This window comes from Mytilus edulis, chromosome 11 (assembly GCF_963676685.1).
Source record: "Mytilus edulis chromosome 11, xbMytEdul2.2, whole genome shotgun sequence".
NCBI lineage: Eukaryota > Metazoa > Mollusca > Bivalvia > Mytilida > Mytilidae > Mytilus > Mytilus edulis.
Window position 1 is genome coordinate 55,183,019 of NC_092354.1, and position 14,831 is coordinate 55,197,849.

A 14,831-nucleotide genomic window follows, 5' to 3' on the forward strand; every position below is an offset into this window, starting at 1 on the left:
CATCTTGTAATGGGTCCTCCACAACTCTTAACCGCAATAAGATGGCAGATTATCAGCATGAGAGAAGCAGGAATGTCGCTGCGACAACCTCACGTATTGTTGGTCATCACCATTCCATTATTAGTTGTTTTGAGAATACAAATCAGGCAATAAACGATGTTAAAGACTATCCGAGATCAAAAAGACCTACTATGCCATCTGCTAGGGAAAATCAAGCATAATGAAGCTTGGTCAGAAAGAAACCCATTGCATACAATACAATCCTAAAAAGAGAGTGGTGGGCATACAGAAGCCTTTTAACAAAAATTGTTCGAGTTTGACTCATCGCTACTGGTTATCGTGCGATAAGACCATTTCGGGGACCTTTTCTTACGAACAGACACACAGTTGTCTGTATCCAATGTAGTACAAAGCTCGCAAAAGTTAGAAATTAGCATCGTGAAGGAAGATCCATTGTTCCAATGGAATTCGGTTTATCTTCCTTGGCCCGATCGTAGCCCGGATTTGAACCATATCGAGCATATATGGGACACTATTGGGCGTAATGTGCGCAAAAGAACATTCCAGTCCAAACACGTGATGAAATAAACAATGCCCTTCATCAGAAATGGTTGCTGCTACCCTAGCAACAAATGAGTCGATTTATTGCAGGTATCAGAAGACTTTAAGTGGCGGTTAACCGTTTGAATGGAGGCTGCGCACAAAGTACTAATGTTTTGGCGTATAATGATCAACCATGATCATGATGATGTGAACAATCATCTTAAGAAAAATTGTAAAGTTCGACTACAGTAAAAGTTGTAAAATGCTGTTTTTTGTACAAAAAACACTTCATTTTGTTTTTAAAATTGTGGTTACATTAATAAGTTCTTTTTCAAACATTTTTTGTTCGTTAAAATGCCAATGTAATCATAAACTATGTGTCAATATAATTTTACATATATTTTATCATATTCCATCCAAAATAAAAGGCTGATTTTTCAAGTTTTAAAAAATCAAGGTGTTGCAATACTTTTTTCCATGTGTATACTTGTATCATGTCCGAACATTACACGATTATGAAAACTACAAATGGCATTCATCAGTAACTATTAATATTCAAAAGATGATGAATCATTGGGGTTCATTCAATAAAAAAAATACCAATACTAAGCAAGCGTTGTTGCATATGTGTTCATCCATTAACCTCATGTAATCCAGAAGACGTGCACCAAAAAAAAACTACCAACCTATTTTTACATATTAGATAGGCTAACGACGTTTCAGCAAACAAACACAGTTTGAAAAGTATTTTTTTTAATATGTATAATATATGGTGTTCATGTTTGTCATTTAGAATATATAAACTTGTAATAGATATGGGACTTAAACTTGTTTACAATATTTTGCTGGTTCTTGGAAACGAAATCACGGTATTCAAACAGTTTGCATTTTGTTTTATTCTTATTAAATATCTTAATTACGATGTTTTATCAAAATGCATATTGCTTTTAGATTATCTTCCGTTAGTAGAAATAGATCAACAAGAATATCTTGGAAATTTTAAAAGTAGTATAGTCATTGAATGTTCAATTGCATCGCCTGACAGTGAAATACATTCTGTGTCTTGGATATTTCACGACATCGACAACGATTTACAAATGCAAATAAAAGCGAGTTCAAAGTATGATATAGGGTTATATTCCAACCCATCTCTTTTGATCAAGAACTTAAGCGTTTCTGACGAAGGACTGTACAAATGTATTGCTTCGAATGCGTTTGGAACTGGGTATAGTAATTAGACATTACTCAAAGTTCAAGGTAATTTTCGTATTTTTCCCTGCTTCCTTCATTACATTTAACCAAATACGTACAATTTTATCTAAAGCAGAGAAAAACTAATTAATATATTTCATATCATTTAGGAAATGCCTGTACCAAGTTGGGTACCAAGTCGGGTATATTTTTTCTTTCGTTCCATTAGTTCATATAGTGGTGTTTAATTTTGTCAGATTTTATGAAATTGTCTCTGAATTTACCTTTGATATTGTTGGTCAAACTTTTTTTGGTGAATACTTAGGTTTAAACCACCATTGTTTACATTAGTAATTGCCAGTACCAAGTCAGGAATACGACATATGTTTTTTCTCTATTTGATCTGTTTTAACTTTTTTGCCGTTATATAATGGACTCTTATTCGATATTCGTTATTTTTTCTGTCTATGAAGAAATAACATAAAAAATTTGGTGCACACTAAAGAACGCGCGTAGCGGGTTATTTAACAGTGTGCACCAAATTTTTTATGTTATTTCGAATAGACAGAAAAAATATTACAATCATTTCTTATAATTTAATTCTAAATTCCATTCTAAACAATAGAAAACCATGAAAAACGTTGATGACGTCACGGTCACATGACTAAATTATGTTTTTTGGGCTCATAAGAAAGTAATATCAGCCAATCAGAAGACGCGTTACGTCCAAAATTATTTTTTTTTTTGGGTTAATTTACCTTTTTTATGATACGTAACACAGTATTCCATTATAGTTAAACAACAAAAAAACAAACAGGTGTTGTTTTTCTTCTAAACTTTGTTCCCATTAGTGGTAAGTGAAGGCAACAGTAGTATACCGCTGTTCAAAACTCGTAAATCTATGGACAAGAAACAAAATTGGGGTAACAAACTAAAACTGAGGTAAACGCATTAAATATAAGAGGAGAACAACGACACAACATTTAAATGTAACACACATAGAAACGGACTAAGCATTAGACAAAATCCTGAGGCTTGTTTACAATTGATGAAGGCGTCATTTCATATACCTTATTACTCAATGCAAGGCTACATGACTTCGACTAAACATTGAATTTCCTCTTTAAGATCTTACTAGTATGGCATTCGATGAAGTTGGTCCTTTTTTTCGATTGACGTTTATCATTTATCATTTAAAACATAAGTATCAAAATTTTAATCTAGAAAAATGCTATAAAAAAAATCGATTTGGCAGCCTACCATTCATTATATTTGAACTAAATATCAAACGAAGTTGAACTCATTCTATATTCATTTGCTTATAAAAATTAAAATCACAAAAAAATCGGCGGAAAATTGAAAAAAAGGAAAGTCCTTAATCATTTGGCGAAATCAAAAGGTCAAACACGTCAAACGAATTGATAACTGTAGTAAACCACAGATAAGTACTACATTTGTTTTAGGACCAAAAAAAAAACACTAAATTGATTTGTTTTGATTATTGTCCATTTCGCCGTTGTTTTCATTGGTTGTTTTCTTGCTGTGTTCTGTCATTTATTAATGAACATATTTCAAAAATAAGGACGATCAATATATGTCTTATACAGGCGACAAAAGTTTACCAATTTTCAAATTTTGGAATCGCACTTAGGAGAGACAAATCAAGATAAACAACAATGGCAATTGATCAAATTTACGTGCAACTACAACAACGTTCTTGTTGGTATCTTTTTTAGATTCATTTGCATGCTTGTTGTAATGTTTTATTCAGTTGTGATGTATGTTTACCAAGGTTCTGACTGAGGAATCGGAACATTAACCTAGTATGTGTATTTTACCATCATAAACAGATTTACTAGCAATGAAAGAAATATTTATTCTATCATTATCTATGCAAATGACTCTACCAAGTAAAAGACAATAACATTTGTTTTCGTCGTTTTTCAAAATGGAATGGTATTGTCAGTTTGTTTTTGCCTTGTGATAATGCATATCTCTTTATTATCTTTCGCCTCCATTTCTATTCTTTTTATGAACTAAAATAAACACGTTAGATTTTGTCAGTTTTGAATTTACCTTAAAATCTGATATTTTGTAAATAGTCTATTTGCATAACGAAGGAAACAATTTGTGTAACGTAGCGGGGAAGCAATATGTCATACGAATGAAATAATGTATTGTTAAGGTCCGTTTAACACTAATAATTTCAAAATTTTGAAAAAAAATTTAAAATTTTAGGCTTTGATAAATTTGATCAAAGTTTTAAAATATCAAAATTCCAATTTTTTTAAAAGTTTTAAAATTTTGAAATTATCACCAAATAATGAAAATTTTAGAATACGCTATGTCGTTTTAAAATTTGATAATTTAGATATTTGATCAGACTTTAAAAGCACTAAGCTTAACGTGCAGTTTGAATATTTTGCTTTTTGAAAGTTTGCTGGGTTTTTTTATTAAGATATCATAACTAAAAAAATAAGCAAAAAGAGGGGTACTTGTAAACACGCATCTGATTATGATCATTCTTTGTTAGGAATAAAAACCACGAACTATATCAAATCATTTTGATTACAAAATCAATAATTAAAAGAAGAAATCGTTTTTGTATATAAACAAATTAGACATCACATGGGATAAAAGTATCCTGGATTTTAAAGGTTTTGCATCTATTAAAAAAGATATTTAAACCTATTAAAACCGGAATCAAACAAGTTTGTCTCTAATATAAGCTTAGCGTTTGAGATATATGATTAAATGCTATTTGATTTCCTTAGCCCCGAACATTTAGGAGTAACATTGAAAACTGATAAACTCGCAGTAGGCCAAATAGTATTATTCGACTTTTGAGCGTTCCTGATGAAGGTAGGTCCAGAAAAAAGTGCTTCAGTGGCATGCAATTTGTAACGTTTTGTTTTCATTTTCTTTCGCAATATGTCGTTTGGATATTTCTTATATAGTATCATACAGTTTATGCACTTTCTATTTTTGCCCGTTTTAAAGAGAAACAATTTACTTTGTAAGATTTATCTCCTCATTAACTGTTTATCATATGTTTGCATCTCCTTTGTAACAGAAAAAGATATCGATAAAATGTATTTTACAAATTGTTTGTTACATCCTATGAAATGTTTGGCTAATTCAAATTAAAGCGATTCGATGAAATTTTATATGAGTTATCTATCTTACGAAATAAATTTATCGCCATGTGTTATTAACTCATAAACCTTTAACCGTATAAGCCAGGAATGCTTTGATTTGAGGCCCCGAGGTCCTAACTAAGAAAATAAGGTCAAGGTCAAAGGTCAAGTGTAAGTTCTTAATTGTGACTTTTCATTGTCTTTGGATTTTCTCCAACACTTTAAAAGCTATATATATATAAAAGAACAAGTGCAAACTGATTGCTTTATGGTTATGAAGATATGATGCATTTGGTATGATACAATCTGATGGCATCTTATAGGAGTTAGTACCCCTAAAATGCCTTATTATAAGTTTAATTGATTATAACTTCAACTTGGTTCTTTATAAAGACATACGACCTTTAACATTGGGTGACATGTGGCTTGAAAAATGACAATCGAAAACCACCTTCATAAAAACAAACGTAGCCTTTTTTGCACTTTCGTCACGTAAAAAAACCCGGAAGCCATACATTTTGTAAATTAGATTAATTTACTAACCATTAAAGACAAGAAGTGACTTTCAATAAACCGGAAGTGGCCAATTATCACCTGGTTTACAGGCAAAAATATATTTTTGAAATCAATGTGAATGAAGCTATCATATGAGACCGGAAGTGACATTTATTTCACCGGAAGTAGCTAATTATCTTCCGTATTTCACTCAAAAGTAAATAAAACCACGTATTTATCTTATCAGTATGACGTAACTTGTGATTGGGTGCCTATTTTAATTTTGAGTAAACAGAAACTAGCTTGTTTTCAATAACATTGCAAATTGATGTAGAAAGACCTTCAATTCTTCGCTGAACAATTGATTTTGATCTTTTATAGTTATTTTATATTATTATAATGTTTTATTGTTCTTATAGATATTCCCAGTGTCGATATTGGCTCTGAAGCACTCAATTCATCGTATGGAGATTCAGTTACTTTAGAATGTAACGTATCTTCACAAACAGCTTTAAACAAAATCTACTGGGAGCGGAATTCCAGTGGAAACGTTATAACCATTACGTCAGACACCACTGGAATACATGGGGTTTCTATTGCAAACCCAGGACTTACAATTAACGTAACAACTAACTCCGACTCTGGATTTTACACCTGTGTAGCTGAGAATAGTTATGGGATTGGCAAAAGTATTCCTATAAGACTTGATATTGAAGGAGGTTATTTTTCAATAAATTTTACCTTTTTTTACCTATATACAAATGAATCTGTGAGCAATTATATTGATATCAAGCTTAATCTTGTACAAATGTTTATTCAAATTTGAAATAAGTTGTACATTGAATATCTCATACACCCATATTTGTGATTTGTTCAAATGGTTTATTACATATGATCTGTGAAATTCTAAATGATTAAAAATATTCTGGTTTATACTAGCAAATTTACAGTGCAACAATGAAACAAACCTTATTTATTAATTTATTTTGATGACAGGGATACCAGTAGTCAAAGTTCATGAAACAGTTGTAAACGCAGTGTATGGCATTAGTGTCACTTTGCATGTTACAATAGACTCGGCACCTGAACCTTTTAGTATTTATTGGACAAAATTTGTGGGTAATGCAACTGAAATGATACACAACGGAATGATTGGAACAAGTGGTGGAAATATCTCCTCACCGTCACTCACCATACGTTTTCCAATTGCCTCAAATGTAGGAATATACAAATGTTATGCAAAAAATGTGCTTGGATTAGGATCAAGTGTAAATATTTCGTTGGTAGTTGTAGGAGGTAAATGAAATTATTCGTATCACTTCAGAATAGAATTTACCCAGACACCTTTCTTAATTCCATAGTAGTCGTTTGTTCCTATTATATCTGTAGACTCTAGATTTTACCGTAGACATATTGAAAATAAACTCCTTGTTTTTCCTCATCTTAAAAATTCAAACTTCGGTGACATTGTTGGCCACATGCTCGAGTTAGATGTCTTCATTTGATTGACAGTACGAGAGAATTTTATTGACACACTAAAATCATCTTATAAGAATTTTACATTATTTTGTAAGAGTCTAGCAATTGTTGTTGCTTTACCTTCTAGGTTTTTAGATATTTTATAAGATTGAACTTGGAGTTAACAGCATAAAATAGAATTGTTTTTTTTTACCAGAAGACGTAATTAAAAGCATCAATGTGGTTCTGATATTTCACATTCGCAGTTGTGTTATTCAGGCTACCTTTTAACCTTAATAAAACCCTTAACTCGGCCTTGTTTTCATCGGAAGTCTGTATTATGAATACCATTGGCTTTCTTGTCAATAATCTTATCAATCGAATAGATATATCAATACAAGACTTAAATGAAAAAAGTAATATTTTGTCGTTTTGTATCATTTAAAATATTGTTGTTTAGTTGATTTCAACAAACAAAGCATTTTTTGTATGCCCTATTTATGGCAGTATTCAAACAATATTCATCTGTTCTAGATATTCCGATAGCAAAAGTTGAAGTAAGAGAACAAACTGCACACTTTGGAGAAGAAATCACTATACAGTGTACGGTCCAATCTGATCCACATCATGCAACAGTATATTGGGAAAAGAGAAATGGTGACAAAATAACAACACTTACTTCTCAAACAAAAGGCATACGTGGCATAACTATTGTTGTACCATCTTTAACGATTATGTTTGTAACATTAACAGATAATGGAACTTACACTTGTTATGCCGAAAATAGTGTAGGTGTTGGTAAAAGTAAGACTATAAAGCTAAACGTAATTGCTGGTAAGTAACTAAGTTCATTTCGCCTGTAAAATAGACGACTTATATTAACCATACCATTTTATTTTGAATGCATCCATCCAACATACGGCTAAATCATATACCATTCGAACTTCATATTTAAACTTCAGAAAATATCTAGATTTTATTGCAATTTTATGATTTTTGGAAGTTTTTTTTTAAGAAATACAATTTTCTGTATATAAAGCGAAATCAACATTTAAGTTTCCATTTGTTTTGGAATTATTGTAATTTGTTTTATAAGGTTTAGATAATTTTTAGGGGAAAACATCCATACAAGTACCAGAAAATGGTGATTTGTTTAATTCTGGCAAAGTTGAGGTATGTTCAATTTTAACCTTTGACCTTGATTTGACGAAATTTGCAACGTACGAATTAATGACGATCGGGGCAACTAGAACGTACAGATAATAAGCTTTCGAATGATATATTATATAGCCGTTGCTAGGTGGGTGCATTAAAGTCGTTTTTTGAAGAATTTCAATCGCCTTAAAAGGGCTTAGTATAAAAATATAAAAAAATAACATATATCATTGAAACTTATTATTTTTACATAAAAATGAACCTTTCAAAAATATAATAACACACACAAACAGCAAAAGCCAGAAGCTATTTCAAGGAAAGTCAGAGATTAACTATGTTTCACCGTTAATGAAAAACCTGCTTCATAATTGATATCATATTATTTATTAAGATATTCTTTAAGTTATTTTCTACATGAATGTATTCACCTTATGTTGCAAAAACTTTTATGTATTTGTCACCCTATTTCAATATTTTAAAGGAGCACCTATTGTTAACATTGGTTCTGTGTTTTACACAACAGTATTCGGTGTTCAAATAACACTTGAATGTACAATCATTGCTGATCCGCCTGTAATATATGTGTTTTGGCATAAAAATACCAATGGCTATCTCACATCTATAACACATGGCGCTATTGGTACTCTAGGAGTATCACCAACATCGCCTTCCTTGACAATCATGTTTCCGGGCAAATCTGACCAAGGCGAATATACTTGTATTGCTGTAAATGACTTAGGACAGCGTGGAAGTTTACCAACTTTATTAAGTGTTTCAGGAGGTATGATTTTCTTCTATATTTTTTTTAAGGAAGTTCAGTTAAAACTGGCGAATATATTTGCCAATGTAAGGTAATACACAAATAAGTATGTTTGCTCTTTCTGTTAGTTTTGTATTGTCTTTTTTAATATGTTAGATGATCGGTTGTTATGATGATAATCATAATTAAAAACTCAGAGAACAATTGAAAGTCTATCCACAAAAAATTGTATATTTTGATTCGAAAATCTTGAAATCGAGTTAAAAATGTCATTGTCAGTGTCGGATGATTCAAAACATATATGGTTTCTTTGCAATTTTTTTTTAATAAGGGAGATAATTTGTTGCTTCCGGTTTGAAAAATGTCACTTCCGGTTTCATCTGTTAATTTGCCACTGATTCCAAAAATATATGGTTGTATATACTTTTACATTCAAAAAGTACAAAAAATGGCTACTTGCGGTTTACACAGGGTCACTTCTGGTTCCTTTTCAAGTTCATATGGCTTTCAACTTATTGCACAAAGTCCCATAGCTTTATCATGCATATATATCAAGTAAAAGCAAAGTTCTAAATCATCAAATTAACCTATGACCTTGACCTCAATTTGAAGGTCATAAATGAAGGACATCAAATCATTAAAACCCTACATCTTTATTATAAATGTACATGGTTAATGAGTTATATTACTATACGCATAATTATAAATATATGTGTGGCTGAAACTCTGATATAATGTCTGCGCACCCTTAACAAAAAATATGTGTTACGACATGTTGCAACTTACACCTTAGTTAAAATTATTTTTCGATATCTTATACGGTTTTTAAAAAGAATTGAATATCAGCAAAAATTAACCTTTAGAACATGACCTTGACTTTTGACCTGACCTTACTTTTTTTATTTTTGACAAAGGACCTCAATACAAGAGACCCTAGGTCTCTATCACCTGTGGTTTACAAATTACATTTTTTTGTTCTTATTAAAAACCCAAACGGGAAAAGACTCTCCGCACCGTTTCGGTTAAATTCCTTTTAGATCCTGAGGATATGAAGAGCAAATTGGTGAAATTATTTTTACGTTAACTGCGAAAGAGATTTGTACACGGGAAAAACAGTGTTTTGGGAGATAAATCTTACAATAAAATGTGTTAACATGACCTTTACCTCTGACCTTGACCTCATTTTCTAAGTTTGGACGAAGGGGCCTGAAATAAAAAAAAGATTCCAGGGGGAGGGTGAACATTTAATGAGTTAAAAAAAAACATACCGACAAATGTATTTGGTAAAGGTTGATAAGTCCTGTAAATTTTCATCGAATCGCTTCGATCCAAATATGCCAAATATTTTTGAGGATGTAACGAACAATCTAGAAAAAGAAATTTGTCTTGTTTGTTACGAAGAAGATGCAGATACTTAATAAACAGTGAATAGGGAGATAACTCTAACAACGAAAATTGTTCGTCATATCAGGGTGAAATTTAAAAGTTCATAAACTGTATGATACTTTGTATAAAATATCTTAGCGACATACTGCGAAACAAAAATTTATCGTAAGACCAAAATTTTGAGGAAAAAATAATAATCAGAACAAATACAATAGGTTTTCCACAGAAAAATGTAGAGACCTAATAATAATAATAGTAATAATAATTAGAAGAAGAAGAACAAATACAATAAGTCTTTCCACAGAAAAGTGAAAAGATTTCATAATAATATTCAGATTAAATACAATGGGTCTTTCCACAGAAAAGTGGAATGACATAATTATCAGAAGAAAAACAATATGTCTTTCCTCAAAAAAGTGGAAAGACCCAATAATCAGAAGAAGAAAAAATAGGTCCTTCCACAGAAAAGTGAAAACACCTAATAATCAGAACAAATACAAGAAGTCTTTCCACAGAAAAGTGGAAAGACTTAATAATCATAAGAACTACAATAGGTCTTTCCACTGAAAAGTGAAAAGAACTACAAATAATAGTATTCAGAACAAACACAATAGGCCTTTTAACAGAAAAGTGGAAACACCTAATAATCAGAACAAATACAATAGGTCATTCCACAAAAAAAGTGGGAAGACCTAATAATCAGAACAAATACAATAGGTCATTCCACAAAAAAAGTAGAAAGACCTAATAATCAGAACAAAATACAATAGGTCTTTCCACAGAAAAGTTGGAAATCCTTATAATACTAATAATTCTCACTACTCAGTTCTCAGTAATGAACAAGTGTATACACTGCGGCATTGCCAAATTGACTATATATTACACCTTTGTTTGTATTTTGTTTGAATTGTTTTGGTCCGTTTTATTGTACGTATATGTTTACTTATTTGTAGCTGCTGGAATTGTTATACTGTCGACTATAAATATTCTATCTATTTTGGGTTAATGGCCTTAAACATCTAATAAGTGGAAGGTTTTGCTAGCTACAAAAACAACATGACAGTTATTTTTCTCTTGTTTCGTTAATTGATATCGTATGATTTTGTCAGTTGGTATGAACTCTCCAACTTTTGAAACTGCGTTGGATTTTGGTGTGTGTGTAATAATTTTTATGAAATACATAAGACATTATTATTCAGAGCATACATTGATATTTAACATAATCCAAACCATTATGTTTCATTGTAAATACTTATAGAAATTGTAGAAGTAACAATTGAATGAAAATTGCATTTGATAACGTGTAGTGTATCTCCTTATGGTTTACATACAGGGTTGCCTGCAGTATCAATTGGAACCTTACTTCATTCAGTTGCGTTTGGAGAGAGTTATACTATACATTGTAAGGTGCACGCTGTTCCTCCACATACTGAAATATACTGGCAGCATATGACGGAAGGGTTAAAAAGAGTTATAAGGAAAGACACACTTGGTGTGAGTGGAGTAACAATAGACGATCCAAGACTTACAATTGACTATGTAACTACATCTGACGCTGGCTCGTATATATGTTCAGCTGAAAATGATGTGGGAACAGGAAGTAGTCAAGTTATGATTCTGAACGTCGATGGAGGTATATACTTTAATCATTTAATGTAAGATTACGCACCTTCTTTTTACAGTAAAAAAGGACGGATATGGCCCATTCATTCAAATTAAAACTTTCGAGAAAAATTCAAATCGTAAATTCTCCGAACAAATAGCCAAATGAAAATCTCAACCCGATTGGAAAACAACTGTCATATTACTGACTTCGTATAGGATTTCTTATGTGGAAAATGGTTGACTAGGCTTATATAAGTGTTTAACAACACCATTCGTTAAATTGATGATAATAATGTAGGAAACACAGTGTTGTATCAATTCATTACATTTTCAACTTTTTTTGGTCCATCTAATGAGTTAAGCTTTTTGCAACTGATTTTTATTGTTCGTTCTTATGTTGCACTATTATACCACTGTCCCAGGTTATGGGAAGGGTTGGGATCCCGCTGACTTGTTTAATCCCGCCACATTATGTATGTATGTGCCTGTCCCAAGTCAGGAGCCTGTAATTCAGTGGTTGTCGTTTATGTGTTTCATATTTGTTTGTCGTTCATTTTTTTGTACATAATAAACTTTTAGTTTTCTCATTTGAAATGTTTTTCATTGTCATTTCGGGGCCTTTTATAGCTGACTATGCGGTATGGGCTTTGATCATTGTTGAAGGCCGTACAGTTTGTTGTGTTTATGATTTAAGAAATATTAACTTCAAAAGCATAAACATTTTGTTGAGTTTTCTAATTAAAATCCTTTTGAAGCCAGTCGAGTTTCATTTGCAAGGTAATTGAAAGTTATTTAAGGTCATTTTAAAGAAATGGTAAAGACATCACTATATAGATTTAGTTTCTAAGGGTCTTTGAGTGAAATGCCTGTTGTTTATTAGTATATAGTTATCATAGGTACAAGGCTAGTAAGGTTTCCTTTATTTACCCAACAAAACAGCAGTATGGGTGTATAATTGACCTTTTGTTTAAAAAAGAATACATTATAAAATATAAATTCTCTATTGGTATTAATAAAGCACACCAACAGTCCGTTTGACTAAAATAAAAAAAATCACATTGATTTCACAGATTCTAAACATCATTGTGGATATATGGATTACTTTTATTATGGGAAGCATCAGATGCAACATTGACCCTTCAGATTTGTAAGAGTTTTGGTCCAATTATACAAGATGCTTTAAATTTTATGACTGGTAAAATTCGATATAACATATCTGATAACATTTGTATTTGTTTATATGTTTTGAGTATATTCTGTACCTTCTTTGACGAAAAGGGGAAACACTACTAATGTTATCTCATATTTACAATGTATAAATTTCCCTATCATTTATAAGAAAAAAAACCCAGATCCAACCAAAAAATCAGTATGGGGGCAAATCAAAAAGATATATTTTCAAGTATTTCAAGTAAGTTAGGTTTAATTCCAATCCAAACGATGATGTTCGATTTTTTTCCTCTCTTGAATATGATTACAAAGTGTGCCGTATATGATCAGATCGGAAGGGCTGATTCCTGCTGTGAACCCATAAGTGATTTCCGAAAAACGTTGTATACAAAATGGAGGACACTTAATACAGGCCTTAAGTGATTAAATAGAACAAAAACAGTAACTTTGATATAGGTATATGTGTCAATTATTCTTATATACCTTTCAGAATGATAGGTCACTCTTTCGAAGAATCAACCCGGACGATACCATGTTTCAATGGAGTATGCTTCAAGGCAAAACATAATGACCCGTGTAAGGTCATCATTTTCCTTGATAAAAATGCAAACTTTAATTTACTTCAAAATTATATTCGTCAAAAAGCAAATAATATAAAAAAAAAATCCAATTTATCGCTAAAATACATAAACATTATCTTACATATGAGATGAATGTTAGTTTAAAACTTTCATAACACTTTTAACAAAATGCCAGAATTACCACCTTTACGTTTAAATATATGCCTTTTACTATATCACAACTAATTAAATGTTCTCAAATTCTATAGAATAACAACGACGTACCCCACAATGGGGTCGGGTTATGGGGAATAATTATTTGCTGGTCATCTGTTAAGAAAATGTATTGGTATTCAAAAAAAATTCTTTCTGAATTTTTCATTTTATTCAGTTAAAATTGTTAAGTTGGTACAATAAATAACAATTTATTTGTATCTTACTTCATGAAGTAACAGTTATATTTGTATTGTGTATGGATAATTATGTCGAAGGTTCTTATGTAGATAAGTTAACGAGTTGTATTTCAAATTCTAAATGAGCCGTAGGGTGTTTTAAAACCTGAACGCATTAAAAAGGAATGTCCCACTTTAGTGTAATCGACCAAAAAGGATGCTAAATTTCGTAAATCTATTTAAGAAATAATATTTTTTGGACGGTATATAATAGTTATCAAAGGTACCAGGACTATAAGTCAGATAACGCATATTTTAAGTTTTTTTCTTGTCGTAAAACACACCTCAGGCTGTCAGGATTGTCCAACGAAAGACCTCCTTACGGTCGGTCTTTTATTTGACCAATCTAGACATCCCTCGGTGTGTTCTACGACAAGAAAAACCTTAAAATATGCATTATCTATAACAAATATAATCGAACTTAAATATTGTCAAAATGTCCATAAACATAGATTCTCTTCCAAAACAATGTTTGGTCAGTAGTTTATGTCATAATAAAAAGTATAACAGTATGGAAATATTTTCTAATCTGTGAATAAACAAATGATAAAAACAATGATATGTCATCCCTTTATTTGTCTAAAAGGACATACATTTGTGATACTTTTAGGTAAACTCGCACAATACCGCTTCAATGTTATTATGCTCAAATAAAATATAACTTGAATATTTGGGGAGCTATAATGCTAAAATGAACCTCACCTATTGTATTTTAAATTAAAAACTTTTTCAAGGTCAATATATATTTGAAAGTTTGAACCTTTGTTTCTGAGTTATTTTTAAATTTACAAGTAAATAATTTAAACTTAAAATCGAGTAGAGTAGGCAAGACGAACATATAAAAACAATAATGTTTGCAAATGGATATGAGACTTCTTACTTTTCCCTTTGTAGAGTAGAATTAAAACGCTAGTAGTTT

General features: G+C 31.1%; 1 protein-coding gene across 1 annotated transcript in view; it reads left to right on the forward strand.

Annotated features, from left to right (window-relative positions):
• Positions 1-14,831, forward strand: part of LOC139495837 (immunoglobulin superfamily member 10-like) — a 43,372-nt gene that overhangs the window by 14,583 nt on the left and 13,958 nt on the right. Inside the window, exons 6-10 of the mRNA XM_071284223.1 lie at positions 5,786-6,085; positions 6,363-6,662; positions 7,359-7,658; positions 8,461-8,760; positions 11,459-11,758. Of these exons, the coding sequence (XP_071140324.1) occupies positions 5,786-6,085; positions 6,363-6,662; positions 7,359-7,658; positions 8,461-8,760; positions 11,459-11,758 (1,500 nt within the window). The remainder of the gene's footprint in view (positions 1-5,785; positions 6,086-6,362; positions 6,663-7,358; positions 7,659-8,460; positions 8,761-11,458; positions 11,759-14,831) is intronic.